Source organism: Schistocerca piceifrons, chromosome 11 (genome assembly GCF_021461385.2).
Source record: "Schistocerca piceifrons isolate TAMUIC-IGC-003096 chromosome 11, iqSchPice1.1, whole genome shotgun sequence".
NCBI classification, from domain to species: domain Eukaryota; kingdom Metazoa; phylum Arthropoda; class Insecta; order Orthoptera; family Acrididae; genus Schistocerca; species Schistocerca piceifrons.
The window spans coordinates 62,872,315-62,896,742 of NC_060148.1; the positions used below are offsets into that span (position 1 = coordinate 62,872,315).

Consider the following 24,428-nt stretch of genomic DNA (forward strand, 5'->3'; position numbering starts at 1 on the left):
TCCCACCTAAAACTTTACGAAGGTTTTTCACCCAAGAGAACTTGAACAAGCTAAATGCCCTCCTTAGTAAAGAAAAGTGGACAGAGATGTACACATCCAATGACGTCAACAAGAAATTCAACATATTTCTTGACATAATGATCCACCACTTTGAAGAGGCCTTTCCGCAAAAACCAGTAAAATGGCTCTGAGCACTATGGGACTTAACTTCTAAGGTGATGAGTCCCCTAGAACTTAGAACTACACTCCTGGAAATGGAAAAAAGAACACATTGACACCGGTGTGTCAGACCCACCATACTTGCTCCGGACACTGCGAGAGGGCTGTACAAGCAATGATCACACGCACGGCACAGCAGACACACCAGGAACTGCGGTGTTGGCCGTCGAATGGCGCTAGCTGCGCAGCATTTGTGCACCGCCGCCGTCAGTGTCAGCCAGTTTGCCGTGGCATACGGAGCTCCATCGCAGTCTTTAACACTGGTAGCATGCCACGACAGCGTGGACGTGAACCGTAAGTGCAGTTGACGGACTTTGAGCGAGGGCGTATAGTGGGCATGCGGGAGGCCGGGTGGACGTACCGCCGAATTGCTCAACACGTGGGGCGTGAGGTCTCCACAGTACATCGATGTTGTCGCCAGTGGTCGGCGGAAGGTGCACGTGCCCGTCGACCTGGGACCGGACCGTAGCGACGCACGGATGCACGCCAAGACCGTAGGATCCTACGCAGTGCCGTAGGGCACCGCACCGCCACTTCCCAGCAAATTAGGGACACTGTTGTTCCTGGGGTATCGGCGAGGACCATTCGCAACCGTCTCCATGAAGCTGGGCTACGGTCCCGCACACCGTTAGGCCGTCTTCCGCTCACGCCCCAACATCGTGTAGCCCGCCTCCAGTGGTGTCGCGACAGGCGTGAATGGAGGGACGAATGGAGACGTGTCGTCTTCAGCGATGAGAGTCGCTTCTGCCTTGGTGCCAATGATGGTCGTATGCGTGTTTGGCGCCGTGCAGGTGAGCGCCACAATCAGGACTGCATACGACCGAGGCACACAGGGCCAACACCCGGCATCATGGTGTGGGGAGCGATCTCCTACACTGGCCGTACACCACTGGTTATCGTCGAGGGGACACTGAATAGTGCACGGTACATCCAAACCGTCATCGAACCCATCGTTCTACCATTCCTAGACCGGCAAGGGAACTTGCTGTTCCAACAGGACAATGCACGTCCGCATGTATCCCGTGCCACCCAACGTGCTCTAGAAGGTGTAAGTCAACTACCCTGGCCAGCAAGATCTCCGGATCTGTCCCCCATTGAGCATGTTTGGGACTGGATGAAGCGTCGTCTCACGCGGTCTGCACGTCCAGCACGAACGCTGGTCCAACTGAGGCGCCAGGTGGAAATGGCATGGCAAGCCGTTCCACAGGATTACATCCAGCATCTCTACGATCGTCTCCATGGGAGAATAGCAGCATGCATTGCTGCGAAAGGTGGATATACACTGTACTAGTGCCGACATTGTGCATGCTCTGTTGCCTGTGTCTATGTGCCTGTGGTTCTGTCAGTGTGATCATGTGATGTATCTGACCCCAGGAATGTGTCAATAAAGTTTCCCCTTCCTGAGATAATGAATTCACGGTGTTCTTATTTCAATTTCCAGGAGTGTACTTAAACCTAACTAACCTAAGGACATCACACACATCCATGCCCGAGGGAGGATTCGAACCTGCGACCGTAGCGGTCGCGCGGTTCCAGACTGAAGCGCCTAGAACCGCGCAGCCACTGCGGCCGGCGCAAAAACCAGTAAGAATAAATAATAATAATAGAAACAAGAGTTGGATTACACCAGCTATAAAAATCTCTTGCAAACATAAAAGAATACTCCACATGTTACGTAAACAAAGTAGTGACTCCCCCCAACTAACAGAACACTATAAAAACTACACATGTATCCTAAGAAGAGTGATAATACAAGCAAAAAGTATGCAGAATGATGAGTACATTGACAAATCCAGCAATAAAATAAAAGCAATGTGGAATATCACAAAAGGGAAAGAGGGGACATGAAAGCTTCACACACGAACATAGAAATCAAACTCCACAATGAATCTATATCTAATCCCGAAGTTGTGGTGAACTCATTCAACAAATTCTTTACAAGCATAGCTGAAAAACTGGTCCAAAATAATCCTATCACAAATTACCAACCAGCAAACCAAAAATATCATACATGTGCAGAGTCAATTTTCATTACCAAAGTCACTGAAAATGATGTTGCAAAAGCCATCAGAGAGTTAAAAAATTCATATTCAGCTGGAATTGATGGTATCCCAGCAGCTGTAATCAAAAATTGTGAACACACAATTGCTGAACCATTAACTCACCTCTGTGACTGTTCTTTCCAGGCAGGTATCTTCCCTGAAGCTCTGAAACTTTCTGAAGTAATTCCTGTCTTCAAAAAAGGTGATAATAAAGATATGAATAACTACAGGCCTGTCTCAATCTCATCCTGCTTTTCGAAAGTTTTTGAAAAAATAATGTCCAAAAAATGATGAACTTCATTGAAAAAAAAAAAGATTTACTAAGTTTAGCTCAACATGGGTTCAGAAGCAACAAATCTACTGAAACCGCAGTATATGATTGCATAATGCGCTTTTAGAACTGTTAGATAGAAAACAACCCATAACAGGCATATTTCTGGATCTGTCAAAGGCTTTTGACACTGTTGACCACAAAATATTACTGGAAAAATTAGAACACTACGGTATCAGAGGAATTGCAAACAACTGGATTGCTGCATTCCTAACCAATTGGATGCAGAGAGTCAGCATGAAATATACTAATAGACAAAGCAACTCAATAACCGAAATACTATCAAGTAATAAAACTGTAAAGCAAGGTGTTCCACAGGGCACAGTATTGGGACCCCTACTTTTCCTCCTGTGTATTAATGACTTGAGCCTGAATGTTGATGCACACAAAACAATAATATTTGCTGACGACACAACTGTATTCCTCAAAGGGGAGAATACAGAGGCTGTGCAAAAAGCTGTGAACTTGGCTACTGATCAACTCAGCAACTCAGCAAAAATCAACAGATTAACTATCAACACCAAAAAGACAGCTTCCATGAACTTCCACACAACACAAAATGCAAATTCCTCCCAGCTATCTGTCACTATAAATAACCAGTCAATAGATACTGACACTGTTTTCAAATTCCTAGGTCTGTGGGTTCAAGATAACCTGAAATGGAATACACACACAGGAAAGGTAAATGCCAGGATTTTTACTGGCTGTTATGCATTGAGTGTACTGAAAACATGTGCTAGCCTGAAAACATTAACCAGTGCATACTACGCTTACATACAAGCCCACCTAAAATATGGTGTAATATTCTGGGGAAACGCTCCAACTGCTCTGAGCACACTCAGAATCCAGAAGAGAGCAATGAGGATTATTACTGGGAGCAAACCCAGAGACTCCTGCAAACGCATCTTCAGAAAGTTGGAAATCCTTACACTGCCTTGCCTCTACATTCTTGAGACTCTAAAATTTTTCAGAAAACACATAGTGCCAACTGACCCCAGAGTCGTAAAAAATAATGAAATACATGAACACAACACCAGGAAAAACGCAAACCTGCATGTTATACGTACAAACACTCAACTGTGTAAAAAGGGAGTTTTCCACATGGGCCTCCAACTGTTCAACAATCTTCCCACTACTATTAAGTCCATCAAAGACAACATAAAATTTAGCAATGCCGTGAAGTCACATTTGTTGTGTCACTGTTTTTACTCTGTAAATGAATACTTAGAACAGTAATCTTGCTGTTTGTGTTAAATTGAAAACATTGAGCAATATAATACATTAGGATACTATAGGCTTACGTTAATATGTGTTAACAATGTTAAATGATATTTTCCGACATCTGCAACACACTGTGTACCATCAGATCACATGGGATAAATAAATAAACTTATAAGTTACAACATAAATGCCAGGAAGCGGGCCACCTGTGTTTTGTACTGTCACAGAAAAAAATTACAGACAATTTTTTACTTTCTTTAAAGGGCTACTTTACTTTCCTACAAAGATCGAATTATGCTCGTAGCCAAGTGTACCATAACCTGTAAGTCAGATCGGTAGTGCTAATGGGTGAGACATGTGTTTTCACATGTAGTACAGACAATTTATTTTTGTTCCTTTAAAGTGCTATTTTACTTTAGTACCAGAGTCAGACCATACTCTTGGCAATTGTACGTTAACCTGTAAGTTACAACAGTAGTGGCAAAAGTGAGCCACTTGTTTTTTTTATGAATAATGTGGACATTCGTTTGATTCTGTAAATTGCTATTTCAATTTATTACAAAGATCGAATTTTTGTGTGTGAAACAGAGGTCGGACGTTCCTCTGTGTAGAATCTTGTGCAGTGACATTTCTGCTCCTAAGACTCATAGTAGTGCAAGCAAGAAGATTTGGAATGTCTTTGACAGAAGCAAACCAGGCAGCTGTCATAAGGGTTTGCCAAACTAACATGTTGTATTCTGGGATTTTGTAGTAATATTTGCGTATTACGAAAATATTCAGTTTAAGTGACACACCACATTAAATATATCTCTAAAACCCGATTTAGTACAGTTTCTTTTTGAAGATCGCAATTAAATATGGTACAGTTTTCGTTTCATTTGGTGATTGCTTACAGAAAGGAAAGAGGGTACAGTATTTAAACGTTTTTAGAGAACCTTGGTATCATGGTTCTGGTCGGTACATGTTGCAGCCTTCTTCGAAAGTTCGTTTTTGTACCAAAAGTGAAACATAATCTAAGGTGGGCTTCATATCGAAAATATTAATAATAATAATAACAATAGTAGAAGCTATATTGGCCAGTCAATAACTTCAGTTGTATTTTTCGAGTGTAGAACATAAAGCATTATTCTCTTTCCTCCTAAAACGGTGCTTGCTGAGGGAAACCACCACTGAATAGTTTTTAAAATGTTAGTTGATGAAAGTTGGATCTTTGGACCACCAGTAACATAGCCTCAAATAAGCATAAGAAGAACTGTCCACTATTACTGCCTTGCCTGTTTAGTGTACCATTTTAGCCACATGCGTTTTGTACTTTTATAGAACAATAATACAGACGTTTTCGATTGTTTCACTTAATTTGAGGGTCTACAGTCGTGTTTTAGGCAAGTTAGATCAATAGTGCCAATGACAGAGCCACATATATCTTGTACTGTTATAGAGAAATAATACAGGCAATTTAGACGAAGAAATAAAATTATGATATTTAATTTTAGGATCCATTACGCCTTGCACCAAATGGGATACAAATATAGAACCTAATTTACTGCCAAGTGGGATAATGAGAACAGTATGACTGACTCTGGGATGCCTATCGATTGGTCGTGTCAGTTTGCTGGCCAGTAAAATACTTAGTTGTGATTGGGAGAGCAAAATGTGTGTGCGTGTGATGATTTAGGGGATCTATAACTGGGCTATTTCCAGGAAGAGGCATGCTTTGACAATGAGCATCCACTAATTCCCCTCCATCATCTCTCCCCTTACCACCCAATTATACCCTGCCTGTAAGCAAGCACAGCGTCCAACATCAGTGTGATGGTGCTACATAGGCTGCTATGTTAAGGGCGCTTTGCATGATCTTGAGGTCCCAAAAATATACTAATTAGTGATGTCACTCACAACAAAGCTGTCAAGTATCTATTTATGAAAACTTTAAGGTGAATTTCATATTTGATTATGAGTAGTAAGCATAAATTTACTATTGTCATATTCTAAAAATAAAATTACCTAACTATTTGTTTGAAGATAAATGTATGTAGTTGGGGTTCATATTGAAATTCCCATGCTCAGTACCATAACATGCCACTGGAGGAGCCAGAACAGAATAGTGCAGCAACAACAATGCTCAGTTTGGGGAAGTGTATACCAACAATGTACCATCAGATACACTGTGAACAGGTGACTTGGGTGCTGAAAGACAAGACAGACTTACGCAGATCGAATTAGTAGACCATCTCTCTGTAATGTTATGGTGGAAAAGAATGAACATCAGTCACAGATCACAATTCAGCACCTTCCGCGACGTGTTGAACACGACAAATGTCACAGCCCGCCAGTTCCGCGACTCCAGGCATCCGTTCAAAAGGCCTGGGAATCGAGGCAACAACTGTGTCAGGCTCTTTGCTGTCCTATCTCTGTGCACGAGTGCTTGGTAAGTTACTATGAGTCCATCACAAATGAGTAAAGCAAGTAGTGGAAACATTTGGATACACCATCATGTGCAATGTGATGCAGAGAGTCTCTTGGGAGTGCCAGCATGTGATCCTAACAGATTATGAAAAAGGGCAAACCATGAGAGTGGGGTAGTATGGAAATCTCCTGACCTAGTTACAGGAGGCTGTCAAGACAAAGTGTCGCAGGAAGCTGTGAAAGGAGGCGGGTGTCTGTGCCACAACAATGCTCCAGTTCAAACTGTGCGGGACACAGTCACACATGCTGCTTATTTAGGACAACAAATTTTGCCTCGTATGCCATTTTATTGAGACATGGAACCTAGTGGCTGCTTCCGCCTTCCTTGGATGAACACACTTTAGCGTGCAATGGATTCACAGAATGATGGCGACATGATTTTGGATCCAAAATGCAGATATGTGTTAAAAACATCTCTGCCAATACATCTATTGTGTGGAAATTGTCTGTCACATTGAAGGATAAATGTGAAGAGGACTAACAGCATCAACAGGTTCCATAGTCAGAATTTGATTTATTAAGATGATACTTCTCCCCCCCCTCCCACCCATGAACCATGGCCCTTGCCATTGGTGGGGAGGCTTGCCTGTATCAGCAATACAGATAGCCATACCATTGGTGCAACCACAATGGAGGGTTATCTGCTGAAAGGTCAGACAAATGTATGGTTCCTGAAGAGGGGCAGCAGCCTTTTCAGTAGTAGCAGGGGCACATATATATACATATATCAGTCAATCATCTGGGAAAATTCATGACGGAATGTAATAATATTATGAAAACAATAGTTGCTACCCACGATATGACAGAGATGCTGAGTCGCAGATAGGCAGATTGTTGTAATGTGTGTGTGTGTGTGTGTGTGTGTGTGTGTGTGTGTGTGTGTGTGTGTGTGTGTGTGTATGTGTGTCTGTCTGTTGTCTGTGTTTGACAAAGGCCTTGTTAGGTGAAAGCTTATTGTGTGACAGTCTTTCTGTTGTGCCTGTCTGTGAGTCAGCATCTATGCTATATGCAGCAACTATCCTTTTCTGTCACTGTTTACAATGTACCATAGTAGTGTAGAGCAAGTTGAGATGAACAGTTTGATGCAAGACACTTGTGGTCTATCAAGTCAGGAAACTGCCTCAAATTGGCCTACAAGACTACGTAAGCTACAGCATATGCACATCCAGCAAGTTTTTCAACAATCTCGCACTCTCTTCGCATAAACCATTAGTCCTAGAGAAAAGTAAATAGGAACACTTTTTGTAGGAAATGTACTATAGTTCAATTTTTTTACTGTGATAAATTTTCGCTTGAGGGTGCAGTTCTTGAGTTATTCAAGCAAAATGTACAAAAGTGATATTAAATGTGTTCTACCTCGGAAACCTTTCGGAATAGGCCATACATCCATACTGTCACCCAATATAACTCGATATATATATATATATATATATATATATATATATATATATATATATATATATGTGTGTGTGTGTGTGTGTGTGTGTGTGTGTGTACAAGTATGTATATATGCACAATTATGTATGTACATGTATATGTGTACATATCTATATATATGTACAAGTATCAAACACTTTCGAATACTGCTCTAAAATTTAATATCTATTCAGAGAATGTCTAACAACACTGAGGAATAGAGCACTGTTTTGTCGCAGTAGCATCACAGTGACACTGCTCTGTGCACAGTTTTAGTTTCATGTAACACTTATGTCTTCTCATGGTGGAGGTTGTAATGGAACACCCTCATCTAGCATTACCCTTTTTTTTTTAATAGAAGTAGCTGATATCAGAATTAATCCCAAATCTAGTATACGTGAACATTCTCAACTGTTTCACCAACAGAATTTCATTTGATTTTGTATATTATGTATTATATTTCAGACTAAAATGTGTAGAAAGAAATTGAGTTGTTACAGTCGATACAGCTAAAATTACTCTTCTTTTATAAATATCTGGCATACTTAAAATTCATATTATTAATTGCACAATCTAACGCTAATTATTAAATTTGTAAAGTAATGTTATACCCTGGTGATGATTCTCCTTTTGTCAAGAAAGTTTGTAAGCTCTTTCACTTCGTAAACTCTTTCAAACATTTTGAGTTTTGCTGAACGTTAGTAGGAGTATTTGACATGCCTCTGATGGGGACAGACGTATTTATATGGTTGACACTAACAATGTAATTTATAGTATTAAGTGGAAATTGTAAAAAAGGTGAGATATTTCATAATGTAACAAAAAATAAAATTCAAGAAATACACGGGCAAATCTTCAACTGTTATTTAGTCATCTTGAAACCACTAAGCCAAAATTTAGGCACAAGAATGTATCTCTGGATGCAGTTGATTCTGGTAAAATTGAGTGCAGTTACTGATCAGTTAATGGAAATATGAACTGAAAACAACGATAAAATGAGCAGGGTACAATTCCGCATAGACCAACTTAGTAATCAGGTTTCAGAACAAAAAGGTGGGTTGCCAGAGGGATTAAAAAGTTAGAATGAAAAAGTAGATGTATTAGAAAATAAATTTATTGTTTTGGAAAATGAGTTCGTGGCCTAATCTGCACAACAAGCAAAAAATGTTGATGACGTCAGAGTAGAGATACTTTTGTGTCAGGCATGAGTGACGATCAAAAAATTAAATTTGTTAAAAGATGTCTTGGAGGCGTAGCTCTGTCTTGGGTAAATCTAAATTTAAGTCAGTAGGAAACTTATCAGAGCTTCGAGAAAAGTTATTTAAACAAATTTTGGTCAGAAGCTCAACAAGGGAGAAGGCTGAAGACCCGATAAACCTTCATCAACTGTTTATTAATGTTTCACACCTGACATAAATCCTATATAAAGGACTTTGAAAAGTTACTAAGGAGAACATATCTCGTGTGATGTGAAAGAGGTACTGAACAGCATATTTAGTATACAAAACAATGTTTCAGGCTTTGATGTAATTGCTAGACAGGAAGTTACCTACCCATTGGAGCATGTGATGAGAACTCTACGGAGGAAACTGAAAGATTTGGGCGAATCCGCTCCCCACACTGCTGCATGGCTGTACCCCGCTGGTCCAGTCGACTTTCAAGAGATTGTGAGTGCTGGGTAACATACTCGAGCACCTGTCGACTGGATCTGTGTTGTGAACGATATTTGTAAATTGTTAGCCAAGACTGCTAAAGACAGTGTTATTCAGCATAAATGCATGTGTTTTTTTTCCCTCAAGTTGGGAGATCGACTTTCCAATACATTAAGTAACTTTAAATCAGTATGTATTTTTTTATCATTTGTAAATGAATCTTCTAGGTCTTAGTGTACATAGGTTAGGTTGTATGGACAATTAGTAAATAGTGTGGAAGACATTTACTAGTACAGACAATAAAGCATGATGTATACATGTCTGCTTTCATACTCTGATTTTGGTTCTCAAGCTACTGGACTGTGTCTTCATTCAAAGCTAACTATGACTCTGTTTACCTGTATTTATCCTGAGTATGGCTATACTATATCTGATTGGAACTTAGGTTGTGGACAGATGTGTGTGTGTGTGTGTGTGTGTGTGTGTGTGTGTGTGTGTGTGTGTGTGTGTGTGTACTCAAGGAGAATGTAAAACCATCGATTGAGGCTAGATGTTTCTTGCATTTACTCTTTGCATAGAATTGAACATATGATTATGGACGTTATTAATTTTAATGTATCGAAACATATTTTGCTGGTTTGTGCCTGGTGTGGTTTGAATTCATGGATCAGTCCCCATCGTAAACTCATGCCCTAATATTTTTCCATTATTTTGTTCTCTCATGAGTCAGCATATCCTTAAATACTACAGCTTATGTGGCTGATTGATTCCTACTCATGATTGAGTATATTATTCCGGTCTGTACCAGTCATTGTGAGTTTTTCGAGTCAGCTCACTCGTCATACACTTAGGCTCTGAAATTTTTCTGCCCGCATCTCGTGGTCGTGCGGTAGCGTTCTCGCTTCCCACGCCCGGGTTCCCGGGTTCGATTCCCGGCGGGGTCAGGGATTTTCTCTGCCTCGTGATGACTGGGTGTTGTGTGCTGTCCTTAGGTTAGTTAGGTTTAAGTAGTTCTAAGTTCTAGGGGACTGATGACCATAGATGTTAAGTCCCATAGTGCTCAGAGCCATTTGAACCATTTTGAAATTTTTCTTTTCTGTTTTGCAGATTTTGAGGGTTTGATTCCATGGATTAAACCTAAATATTGTAATTCTAGTAATTTACCTTGTCTTTGTAATTATTTCTATAGTTAGTGGTGTAATGTTGTCTTGTGACAGTATGTTCCACAGGTCTGAAAATGTCAATATCATATCCTGATATATGTATAGATTATGACTTGTAGAGTAGATATTTATCTTATGTTTTCTGTAATACTTTATGTATCAGATACTTCTATATTTTAAAGGCATCCGTCCATCCTTGAGGGATGATGATGTAGCATGCTTGGTTCAGAGTCTGCAGCGTCTGCTGTGGCTAAAAAGTCCCCACTCGAGAGTGGCAGTCCCTATTACAGTTTGGACATGTGAAAGCTGAGGGACTTCGAACAGAAGCCGCTCTGTCTCTCCTCTTTGTCCTCTTCCTGATTTGTTCCTGTGTGCGTTCGTCCTCTGAGAGCTTGACGCCGTCGCGCACAGTTGCTCCCCACTTGTCACGGTCATCTGCAATGCTTTCCCAGCGACTTGTATTGATTCTGGTCTCGGTCAGGTCTCTCTTGCAGACATCCTTGAAACGAAGATGCGGTCGTCCCACTGGCCTCACACCCTCCTGAAGTTCACCGTACAGCAGCTGTTTCGGTGTTCAGGATCCGTGCGCCTGACATGTCCCAACCATCTTAGACGTCGATGACTCAGGAGTGCCAAGATGCTGGTTGTGCTTGCACGATGAAAGACTTCGGTGTTGGGTACTCTATCTCTGCAAGAGATCTGAAGGATCTTCCGGAGACAGCGGAGATGGAAGCTGTTGAGTCGAGATTCATGCCTAAAAAGAGTTGTCCATGTCTCACAGATTATAAAACAAGCGTTGTAGACTTTTAATTTAGTTTTTGTGGTAAGCAGTCCGTCGTTCCATACTCTGTTTTTCAATCTAGCCATGACAGATTCTGTTAGTAATTTCAGTGTCCATGGACAAGTTGCTACATATTGTGGATCCCAAGTAGGTAAAGTCATCAACTACCTGGAGAGGATTGCCATCAGTGCTGATGGATGGATGGTTGGTAGTGCTCTGCGCCATGATCTTAGTCTTTTGAAGGCTGATGAGCAGACCAAATTTTTCACAGGCATTTGATAATTTGTTGATTATATACTGCAGCTCATCTTCTGTGTTCGCTACTAGAGCTGCATCGTCCGCATATAACAACTCACAGATGTTGTTATTGTGGTCTTCAGTCTGCGACTGGTTTGATGCAGCTCTCCATACTACACTATCCTGTGCAAGCTTCTTCATCTCCCAGTACCTACTGCAACCTACATCCTTCTGAATCTGCTTAGTGTATTCATCTCTTGGTCTCCCTCTACGATTTTTACCCTCCACACTGCCCTCCAATACTAAATTGGTGATCCCTTGACGCCTCAGAACATGTCCTAACAACCGATCCCTTCTTCTGGTCAAGTTGTGCCACAAACTTCTCTTCTCCCCAATCCTATTCAATACTTCCTCATTAGTTATCTTCAGCATTCTTCTGTAGCACCACATTTCGAAAGCTTCTATTCTCTTCTTGTCCAAACTATTTATCGTCCATGTTTCACTTCGATACATGGCTACAATAGATGCAAATACTTTCAGAAATGACTTCCTGACACTTAAATCTATACTCGATGTTAACAAATTTCTCTTCTTCAGAAACGATTTCCTTGCCATTGCCAGTCTACATTTTATATCCTCTCTACTTCGACCATCATCAGTTGTTTTGCTCCCCAAATAGCAAAACTCCTTTACTACTTTAAGTGTCTCATTTCCTAATCTAATTCCCTCAGCATCACCCAACTTAATTCGACTACATTCCATTATCCTCGTTTTGCTTTTGTTGATGTTCATCTTGTATCCTCCTTTCAAGACACTGTACATTCCGTTCAACCGCTCTCACAAGTCCTTTGCTGTCTCTGACAGAATTACAATGTAATCGGCGAACCTCAAAGTTTTTATTTCTTCTCCATGGATTTTAATACCTACTCTGAATTTTTCTTTTATTTCCTTCACTGCTTGCTCAATATACAGATTGAATAACATCGGGGAGAGGCTACAACCCTGTCTTACTCCCATCCCAACCACTGCTTCCCTTTCATGTCCCTCGACTCTTATAACTGCCATCTGGTTTCTGTACAAATTGTAAATAGCCTTTCGCTCCCTGTATTTTACCCCTGCCACCTTTAGAATTTGAAAGAGAGTATTCCAGTCAACATTGTCAAAAGCTTTCTCTAAGTCTACAAATGCTAGAAACGTAGGTTTACCTTTCCTTAATCTTTCTTCTAAGATAAGTTGTAAGGTCAGTATTGCCTCACGTGTTCCAGTGTTTCTACGGAATCCAAACTGGTCTTCCCCGAGGTCTGCTTCTACCAGTTTTTCCATTCATCTGTAAAGAATTCGTGTTAGTATTTTGCAGCTGTGTCTTATTAAACTGATTGTTCGGTAATTTTCACATCTGTCAACACCTGCTTTCTTTGGGATTGGAATTATTATATTCTTCTTGAGGTCTGAGGGTACTTCGCCTGTTTCATACATCTTGCTCACCAGATGGTAGAGTTTTGACAGGACTGGCTCTCCCAAGGCCGTCAGTAGTTCCAATGGAATGTTGTCTACTCCGGGGGCCTTGTTCCGACTCAGGTCTTTCAGTGCTCTGTCAAACTCTTCATGCAGTATCATATCTCCCATTTCATCTTCATCTACATCCTCTCCCATTTCCATAATATTGTCCTCAAGTACATCGCCCTTGTATAGATCGTCTATATACTCCTTCCACCTTTCTGCTTTCCCTTCTTTGCTTAGAACTGGGTTTCCATCTGAGCTCTTGATATTCATACAAGTGGATCTCTTATCTCCAAAGGTCTCTTTAATTTTCCTGTAGGCAGTATCTATCTTACCCCTAGTGAGATAAGCCTCTACATCCTTACATTTGTCCTCTAGCCATCCCTGCTTAGCCATTTTGCACTTCCTGTCGATCTCATTTTTGAGACGTTTGTATTCCTTTTTGCCTCCTTCATTCACTGCATTTTTATATTTTCTCCTTTCATCAATTAAATTCAATATTTCTTCTGTTACCCAAGGATTTCTACTAGCCCTCGTCTTTATAGCCACATGATCCTCTGCTGCCTTCACTACTTCATCACTAAAAGCTACCCATTCTTCTTCTACTGTATTTCTTTCCCCCATTCCTGTCAATTGTTCCCTTATGCTCTCCCTGAAACTCTGTGCAACCTCTGGTTCTTTCAGTTTATCCAGGCCCCATCTCCTTAAATTCCCACCTTTTTGCAGTTTCTTCAATTTTAACCTACAGTTCATAACCAGCAGATTGTGGTCAGAATCCACATCTGCCCCTGTAAATGTCTTACAATTTAAAACCTGGTTCCTAAATATCTGTCTTACCATTATATAATCTATCTGATACCTTTTAGTATCTCCAGGGTTCTTCCATATATACAACCTTCTTTCATGATTCTGAAACCAAGTGTTAGCTATGATTATGTTGTGCTCTGTGCAAAATTCTACCAGGCGGCTTCCTCTTTCATTTCTTAGCCCCAATCCATATTCACTACTACGTTTCCTTCTCCCCCTTTTCCTACACTCGAATTCCAGTCACCCATGACTATTAAATTTTCGCCTCCCTTCACTATCTGAATAATTTCGGTTATCTCATCATACGTTTCTTCAATTTCTTCGTCATCTGCAGAGCTAGTTGGCATATAAACTTGTACTACTGTAGTAGGTGTAGGCTTCATATCTATCTTGGCCACAACAATGCGTTCGCTGTGCTGTTTGTAGTAGCTTACCCGCATTCCTATTTCCCTATTCATTATTAAACCTACTCCTGCATTAGCCCTATTTGATTTTGTGTTTATAACCCTGTAGTCACCTGACCAGAAGTCTTGTTCCTCCTGCCACCGAACTTCACTAATTCCCACTATATCTAAATTTGACCTATCCATTTCCCTTTTTAAATTTTCTAATCTACCTGCCCAATTAAGGGATCTGACATTCCACGCTCCGATCCGTAGAACACCAGTTTTCTTTCTCCTGATAACGACGTCCTCTTGAGTATTCCCCGCCCAGAGATCCGAATGGGGGCCTATTTTACCTCCAGAATATTTTACCCAAGAGGACACCAACATCATTTAACCATACAGTAAAGCTGCATGCCCTCGGGAAAAATTACGGCTGTAGTTTCCCCTTGCTTTCAGCCGTTCACAGTATCAGCACAGCAAGGCCGTTTTGGTTATTGTTACAAGGCCAGATCAGTCAATCATCCAGACTGTTGCCCCTGAAACTACTAAAAAGGCTGCTGCCCCTCTTCAGGAACCACACATTTGTCTGGCCTCTCAACAGATACCCCTCCGTTGTGGTTGTACCTACGGTACAGTTATCTGTATCGCTGAGGTACACAAGCCTCCCCACCAACGGCAAGGTCCATGGTTCACGGGGGGCCGGGGGGGGGGGGGGAACTCACAGATAACAACTGTATTTACTTTGCTCTTGACCTTGAGGCGAGCAATGTTGAAAAGATTTCCATCAGACCTCGTATCTTGATACACTCCCTCCTCACAGTCTTCAAAGGCAAATCTGAGCAGAAGGGAAAAGAAAATCCCAAATAATGTAGGAGCTAACACACACCCTTGTTTCACACCGCTATTAACAGGGAATGCTTCTGATGTTTTATCGTTGAAGCAGATTGTTGCTTGTGTTTTCTCATGGAAAGAGACAATTATCGGTAGTAGTTTAGGTGGACATCCAATCTTCTGGAACAGTTTGAAAAGCCCATTTCTGCTCACTAAATCAAACGCTTTAACAAGATCAATGAAAGCAATATAAAGTGGCCTCTGCTGCTCACGACATTTCTCTTGTAGCTGTCTTAAGGAGAAGATCATATGTACAGTTGATCGGCCAGGACTGAAGCCACACTGAGATTCTGGGTAGATTCTGGAAGCTAAGATTTGTAATCGCATTAGGATGACTCTTGCATAAGCTTTCCCGGCTATATTTAGTAATGAAATGCCTCGATAATTGTTATAATCACTTCTGTTCCCTTTCTGTTTATATAGAGTAACTATCCTCGAATTCCGCATACTCATCGGGACATAACCTTCTTCCCAGCTGGTTGTGATAAGTGAATATAAATGTTTGAGAAGAACAGACTTGTTATACTTAATAACCTCTGCAGGGATCCCATCTTCACCTGGGGCCTTTCCGTTAGCAAGAGAATCTATTTCTCTACTAAGTTCTTCCATAGTAGGCATTGCATCTAGTTCTTCCACAACTGGCATTTGTTTGATGGCGTCACATGCATTCTTGCTAACTTCATTCTCGGCTGGATACAACTCGAGGTAGTGTTCAACCCAGCGTTCCATTTGTTTGCCTTCATCAGTAATGACTTCACCCATCTTGGACTTCAGAGGAGCTGTTTTTCTGACAGTTGGTCCATTTGTTTTCTTAATACCATCGTATATTGCCTTAGCATCCCTAGGATCGGCCGCTTTCTGTATACCTGCACATAAATTCAGCCAGTAGTTATTTGCGCATCTCCTGGATGTTTGCTGTGCCCTGTTCTTTGCTTTTCGTAGGTCATCTCGAGTTCTTTCCTTTGGGTTTCTTTTGTAAGCAAGCAGGGTTTTCCATTTAGCCTCAGTGACTGGTTCCATTTCTTCCAAATTTTGCTCGTACCAGTCCTTATTTCTTTTTCCTTTTATTCCATAGGCCAATACTGCTGAGTCGTAGATTGAACCCGAGAGTTTTGCCCATTTCTTATCAACATTCCTTTCAGCTTGCACGTTTCCTGGGAAAGCACTTTCAAAATTACTGGAAAAATCCTGCTTTCTTTGTGTGACATGAACACGATCTGTGTTGATACGGGGACGATCTCTCGGTTTAGTGTGGTGACATTTCTTAGGAGTGAGCCTCAATGTGCACGCCACCAGGGCGTGCGTGGTCAGTGTTGCAATCAGCACTATGATAAATGGTTCAAATGGCTCTGAGCACTATGGGACTTAACATCTGTGGTCATCAGTCGCCTAGAACTTAGAACTACTTAAACCTAACTAACCTAAGGACATGACAAACATCCATGCCCGAGGCAGGATTCGAACCTGTGACCGTAGCAGTCCCGCGGTTCCGGACTGAGCGCCTAGAGCACTATGATAGCTTCGTGTCAGTAGCACATTTTTGAGACCAGTACGCCTAGCTATGACTAAGTCAAGTTGATGCCAGTGATGAGAGCGCAGGTGTCTCCAAGACACCTTGTGCTGATCCTTAAGCTGGAAATATGTGTTTGTAATACAGAGTCCATAAAAGCAGCAAACTTCAAGCAGTCTCTGGCCATTTTCATTCATTTTTCCCACCCCATGATGTCCCAGGCAATTCGGCCATTTGTCGTTATCTGATCCAACTCTAGCATTGAGATCCCCTAGAATATACAGTGTCTCGGTGCTAAGTACCTTGCCTATTCCGTCGCTGAGTAAATCATTAAACAGATCCTTCTCTTCCATGCTGGATGATAAGGTGGGAGCGTACACATTTAGGATGTTGACAGTGCCACTTGAGGAGCATATTTTCAAGGCAATAATTCGCTCTGTTCCACCGGATGGTGGTACAGTACAGTCCAGGAGGGTGTTTTTAACAGCAAATCCTACACCATGAAGTCTTGGCTCGTCTTGAGACTTACCCTTCCAGAAGAATGTGTAATTATCCTCCCTGATAGAGCCCGCATCTGGAAGCCGCGTCTCCTGCAGTCCCGCGATGTCTACATTCAAACGATGGAGCTCTCCGTCAATTACGGCAGTCTTACGAATGAAATCAACCTCTTGGGCATCGTCAATGTACCTTGGACACATGGTCCTAACTTTCCAGGTGGCAATACGAAATAGTGATTATTATTTCATTTTTGTTGTTGGTAGGTGTACTATATCAACCCGGTTGTCGAAGATTACTTCTAAGCTCCACACACCCCTTGAAGCAGGCGGATAGTGGCGGGACAGCCCCTTATCGGCTGGGGGCTGCCCAGCTTGAGGCGGGCGGTAGCTGTCCAATGAGATGCAATGATCTCTCCCACCGTCGGAAGTGGCCCCTGGCACTCGAGTCTTACGCCAATCAGACAGAGCTTATAACCGGTAACTGCCTCTTCCCGTGTTGTGCCGAAGTCCTTGGATGCCGCTGAAGTGTCCTCTCCAGGATACTGCAAGCCTGAGCGATAAATACGAAGACTCGTGAGTTGCCCAATCATCACGGTCTCCCTCTCGACCTAAATGATAATATCCAGAGGAAAGGCAGGCCAATACGTCTGGTATCACTTCGGTTGCAGGAGCTGCCGGAAGGGGACGTAGTACGCCTTCCAACAGCCTTTGGGGCCCCACTCCAGATTTTCTTTCAGGTTTTTCTCCCTTAGCCTTCATCCCTCCCGAGACCAACCACAAGGCAATGGTGTGTCAAGGTAATTAGAGAAAGAAAAGAAATGGTAACTGAGGAGAGAGTAGGGAATAGGATATATAGGATATAGGATATAAGACGAGGCGTTGTGAGGCACACTTTGTCTGGCTCCTCTGCTGAGACCTGCCCGGCTAGGTTGGACCTGCCAGTAGCTACACTACCGCCGATATAGCTCTCAGCTTCCTTGGAGCACACAAACTCTCCCGCCCACACGGACAGTGCTACGATAAGGCGGTGCCTCATGGGAGATGTAAGCGATGACATCTCGGTTGGCGAAAGAGTCTAATCCAGGTAGCGAAGCGTTTTCACAGTGCTCCAGTTGCAACATCCAATGAGAAATTAAGTCGACAACCACGAAAGAATATAGGTCCATTGAGAATAACAGATTGTGGAGTGCCATTTGTTCCAAGTTTATTTTCCAGACTAATTATGTGTTTGTACACAGGCATGCGGTGGTGGCATTGACGATAGACACGACGACGTGGCATAGTGCTTCAATGCTGCTGCACACAGAGCTCACAGCAGAATGGTTCTGCTGGCGTGCACTTCCCGGTTATATAGGGACCGGTTGACCTTGGTTACGTTACGCACCGATAACGGAGTTTGGAGGCACCAGTGAAAGAGTGCAATCCCGTACGCGTGCTGTAATCCTACTCTTCTACATATACACTCCTGGAAATTGAAACACCGTGAATTCATTGTCCCAGGAAGGGGAAACTTTATTGACACATTCCTGGGGTCAGATACATCACATGATCACACTGACAGAACCACAGGCACATAGACACAGGCAACAGAGCATGCACAATGTCGGCACTAGTACAGTGTATATCCACCTTTCGCAGCAATGCAGGCTGCTATTCTCCCATGGAGAAGATCGTAGAGATGCTGGATGTAATCCTGTGGAACGGCTTGCCATGCCATTTCCACCTGGCGCCTCAGTTGGACCAGCGTTCGTGCTGGACGTGCAGACCGCGTGAGACGACGCTTCATCCAGTCCCAAACATGCTCAATGGGGGACAGATCCGGAGATCTTGCTGGCCAGGGTAGTTGACGTACACCTTCTAGAGCACGTTGGGTGGCACGGGATACATGCGGACGTGCATTGTCCTGTTGGAACAGCAAGTTCCCTTGCCGGTCTAGGAATGGTAGAACGATGGGTTCGATGACGGTTTGGATGTACCGTGCACTATTCAGTGTCCCCTCGACGATCACCAGTGGTGTACGGCCAGTGTAGGAGATCGCTCCCCACACCATGATGCCGGGTGTTGGCCCTGTGTGCCTCGGTCGTATGCAGTCCTGATTGTGGCGCTCACCTGCACGGCGCCAAACACGCATACGACCATCATTGGCACCAAGGCAGAAGCGACTCTCATCGCTGAAGACGACACGTCTCCATTCGTCCCTCAATTCACGCCTGTCGCGACACCACTGGAGGCGGGCTGCACGATGTTGGGGCGTGAGCGGAAGACGGCCTAACGGTGTGCGGGACCGTAGCCCAGCTTCATGGAGACGGTTGCGAATGGTCCTCGCCGATACCCCAGGAGCAACAGTGTCCCTAATTTGCTGGGAAGTGGCGGTGCGGTCCCCTACGGCACTGCGTAGGATCCTACGGTCTTGGCGTGCATCCGTGCGTCGCTGCAGTCCGTTCCCAGGTCGACGGGCACGTGCACCTTCCGCCGACCACTGGCGACAACATCGATGTACTGTGGAGACCTCACGCCCCACGTGTTGAGCAATTCGGCGGTACGTCCACCCGGCCTCCCGCATGCCCACTATACGCCCTCGCTCAAAGTCCGTCAACTGCACATGCGGTTCACGTCCACGCTGTCGCGGCATGCTACCAGTGTTAAAGACTGCGATGGAGCTCCGTATGCCACGGCAAACTGGCTGACACTGACGGCGGCGGTGCACAAATGCTGCGCAGCTAGCGCCATTCGACGGCCAACACCGCAGTTCCTGGTGTGTCCGCTGTGTCGTGCGTGTGATCATTGCTTGTACAGCCCTCTCGCAGTGTCCGGAGCAAGTATGGTGGGTCTGACACACCGGTGTCAATGTGTTCTTTTTTCCATTTCCAGGAATATATATATATATATATATATGTATATATATATATATATATATGTTATGCTGGGCATTATTTTGTACAGCATTTGCAAACCTTATAGTCTGTCACAAAATGCTGTAACACCCTGTTTCCAAATTTTGTGAGGGGGATATTGTAATGAGACACCCTCCTCTATCATTACCTTTTTGTTAACAGAAGTAGGCGATACATTTGATGTTGTATACAATGCATTAAATTTCAGACTAAAATGTATAAAAAGAAATTAAGTTGTTACAAGCGATGCAGCTAAAATTATTCTTTTAGAAATATCTGGCATACTTAATTCATATTATTAATTGCACAATCTAATGGTAATTATTAAATTTATTTCTCGAGTCATTTATAAAATAATGTTATAACTTGGTGATAAATCTCCTTTTGTCAAGAAAATTTGTAAGCTCTTTCGCTTTTTAAACTCTTTGGAATATTATGAGTTCTGCACAATGTTAGTAGGAGTAGTGGGCATGCCTCTGATGGAGACAGACGTATTTATACGATCGGCACTAACAATGTAATTTATAGTATTAAGTGGAAATTGTAAAAAAGGTGAGATATTTGATAATGTAACAAAAAATAAAATTCAAGAAATACACAGGCAAATCTTCAACAGTTATTTAGTCATCTGGAACCCACAAAGTCAAAATTTCAGGGGTAAGAATGTATCCCAAGACGCAAAACTGGAACCAACACCAAGAAGAGAAAACGAAGATAAGTAACAAGTTTCTCTTTCGTATATCTTACGCCTCTCGAAGCTTTTGAAAATAATGGACTAAGAGAAATTTAATGGTGATGTGTGGAAAGGTAAGATTACAAGGTGGAATAAATAAGAATAGAGCAATTTTGTTTGTATTGGATGAAATTTGTATGTATTTTCAGGTGTAGACTACGCCACAGAACTTATTCCAGACATCACTCAGCCTGTTGTGATTGTATATGCTGCAGCACTTAATTTTCACCTGACATATTCCTCAGTATCCCAAAACACAGCTTTATTGAGGGCCATCTGATCCTAACAATCGATCATTCCCCCTTGTCAATGTTAGTTTACAACAGCAAGATAATCTACTCCACATCACGGCTAGCCTTACAGTCCTGCTCACTTCAGTAAGAATGAGTCGACGAACATAAAGCGACTGCAGTGTCACAGCTTTTGTACTTGTCAATATTCGAGGAAGGAAGAGCATACAGCATTGATGTAACAGTGACACACTGATTTGTGAAGCATACAGCCCGCAACATTAGGCTTGTACGAACTCTTATTTCTGAGCTCTACAACTCACTCTTGTTCATGCAGGCGCTGTAGAGCTCGTGAACCAGCTGTAAGCTTCTGGGGACGGCTGCTCCAGGCTCCTCCTCTTCTACGGCAGTGCGCAGCTTCTCGTGGAGCTGGTCCTCGATAGCCGAGAAGGTGCTCACCGAAGATTTATCATCTGGGATGTCGGTGGTGAGCAGGTAGTTGCCGCACGCGTACCGGTAGAAGTCCTCGCAGGGGTCCACTGACGGGTCCAGATAATCGAGCACCTCGGACGCTGTCGGGGCAGACACCACACCACAGATCGTTCACTGACAACGCAGTGCTTTAGGAAGACTTACTGACTGGAGCAGCAGATGTTTTATAAAGAGATTCATTATCCTGAGGGGCAACATATACCATGAGAGATTCACACTAATTTAATAATTAGAAGGCTGCTTCTGCGCTGTGCTTCTACAACTGCTGTTCATTTAAGATATATGCACAAGGGGCAGTTAAATGAATACCGATTACCCGCAACAATGGGACCACGGAACGGTTCCATTCAAAAGTAGTCACCACATGAGTTAAGACAATTCCTGTTTCATTGAATACGGTCCGCTACTCACGGATCCACAACTGCAGCCAGTCTTGCCCTTCCTTGTCTGGCTGAGACTGACGTCTCCTGAAACGTCCTCTGTAGAGCCCGGACATTTCAGTGGGTGATTTTCACATCTTTGGCGACCTGAAGTAAGACATCCCATCATCATTGGTTTCAGTCGGGTGAGGAAGTAAAAGAGTGGGTGCAGTTGCGGATCTGTCAGCAGCTGACTGTGTTCTATGAAACAGGAATCAGTCGTCTCGTCTCCCAGTGGGATAAATGTCTTAATGTGTTTGGTGATTACTTTTGAATGGAACCATTCCATGGTCCCATTGTTGGGGATGTTCAGTTTTCATTTGACTGCCCTCGAATAGCATGCCTTCAGTCAGTACCTTAATTTTCACTGCTGGTTGTTTTCATGCTACATCAGAAGGTGACAGGCCCATGGGATTTGGCGACTGCTTTTGGCACACACTAAAAAGCTGTGGTGACATGTAGCTCTATATCTACCTTCAGGATATATAATATTATGTTTCTTTCTCTTACACACACACACACACACACACACACACACACACACACACACACACACACACACATACAGGCACACTTACGCACACACTTCATTAGTCTCTCTCCCTTTCAAATACCTCCACACTTCCTCTTACTTGCAAACACAGAACAAACCCTATTTCTCTCTCTTTTTCTCTATCTCTCCCCCCCATGAACCATGGACCTTGCCATTGGTGGGGAGGCTTGTGTGCCTCAGCGATACAGATAGCCGTACCGTAGGTGCAACCACAACGGAGGGGTATCTGTTGAGAGGCCAGACAAACATGTGGTTCCTGAAGAGGGGCAGCAGCCTTTTCAGTAGTTGCAAGGGCAACAGTCTGGATGATTGACTGATCTGGCCTTGTAACAATAACCAAAACGGCCTTGCTGTGCTGGTACTGCGAACGGCTGAAAGCAAGGGGAAACTACAGCCGTAATTTTTCCCGAGGGCATGCAGCTTTACTGTATGATTAAATGATGATGGCGTCCTCTTGGGTAAAATATTCCGGAGGTAAAATACTCCCCCATTCCGATCTCCGGGCGGGGACTACTCAAGAGGATGTGGTTATCAGGAGAAAGAAAACTGGCATTCTACGGATCGGGGCGTGGAATGTCAGATCCCTTAATCGGGCAGGTAGGTTAGAAAATTTAAAAAGGGAAATGGATAGGTTAAAGTTAGATATAGTGGGAATTAGTGAAGTTCGGTGGCAGGAGGAACAAGACTTCTGGTCAGGTGACTACAGGGTTATAAACACAAAATCAAATAGGGGTAATGCAGGAGTGGGTTTAATAATGAATAGGAAAATAGGAATGCGGGTAAGCTACTACAGACAGCATAGTGAAGGCATTATTGTGGCCAAGATAGATACGAAGCCCACACCTATTACAGTAGTACAAGTTTATATGCCAACTAGCTCTGCAGATGACGAAGAAATTGAAGAAATATATGATGAAATAAAAGAAATTATTCAGATAGTGAAGGGAGACGAAAATTTAATAGTCATGGGTGACTGGAATTCGACTGTAGGAAAAGGGACAGAAGGAAACATAGCAGGTGAATATGGATTGGGGCTAAGAAATGAAAGAGGAAGCCGCCTGGTAGAATTTTGCACAGAGCACAACATAATCATAGCTAACACTTGGTTTAAGAATCATGAAAGAAGGTTGTATACATGGAAGAACCCTGGAGATACTAAAAGGTATCAGATAGATTATATAATGGTAAGACAGAGATTTAGGAACCAGGTTTTAAATTGTAAGACATTTCCAGGGGCAGATGTGGACTCTGACCACAATCTATTGGTTATGACCTGTAGATTAAAACTAAAGAAACTGCAAAAAGGTGGGAATTTAAGGAGATGGGACCTGGATAAACTGAAAGAACCAGAGGTTGTACAGAGTTTCAGGGAGAGCATAAGGGAACAATTGACAGGAATGGGGGAAAGAAATACAGTAGAAGAAGAATGGGTAGCTCTGAGGGATGAAGTAGTGAAGGCAGCAGAGGATCAAGTAGGTAAAAGGACGAGGGCTAGTAGAAATCCTTGGGTAACAGAAGAAATATTGAATTTAATTGATGAAAGGAGAAAATATAAAAGTGCAGTAAATGAAGCAGGCAAAAAGGAATACAAACGTCTCAAAAATGATATCGACAGGAAGTGCAAAATGGCTAAGCAGGGATGGCTAGAGGACAAATGTAAGGATGTAGAGGCTTATCTCACTAGGGGTAAGATAGATACTGCCTACAGGAAAATTAAAGAGACCTTTGGAGATAAGAGAACCACTTGTATGAATATCAAGAGCTCAGATGGAAACCCAGTTCTAAGCAAAGAAGGGAAAGCAGAAAGGTGGAAGGAGTATATAGAGAGTCTATACAAGGGCGATGTACTTGAGGACAATATTATGGAAATGGAAGAGGATGTAGATGAAGATGAAATGGGAGATATGATACTACATGAAGAGTTTGACAGAGCACTGAAAGAACTGAGTCGAAACAAGACCCCGGGAGTAGACAACATTCCATTGGAA

At 42.8% G+C, this 24,428-nt stretch overlaps 1 protein-coding gene across 1 annotated transcript in view; it reads right to left on the minus strand.

The window, feature by feature from the left end:
- LOC124719691 (neprilysin-2-like) overlaps nucleotides 1-24,428 on the minus strand; it is a 170,261-nt gene that overhangs the window by 131,168 nt on the left and 14,665 nt on the right. The window contains exon 4 of the mRNA XM_047244899.1: nucleotides 21,300-21,548. Within this exon, the coding sequence (XP_047100855.1) occupies nucleotides 21,300-21,548 (249 nt within the window). The remainder of the gene's footprint in view (nucleotides 1-21,299; nucleotides 21,549-24,428) is intronic.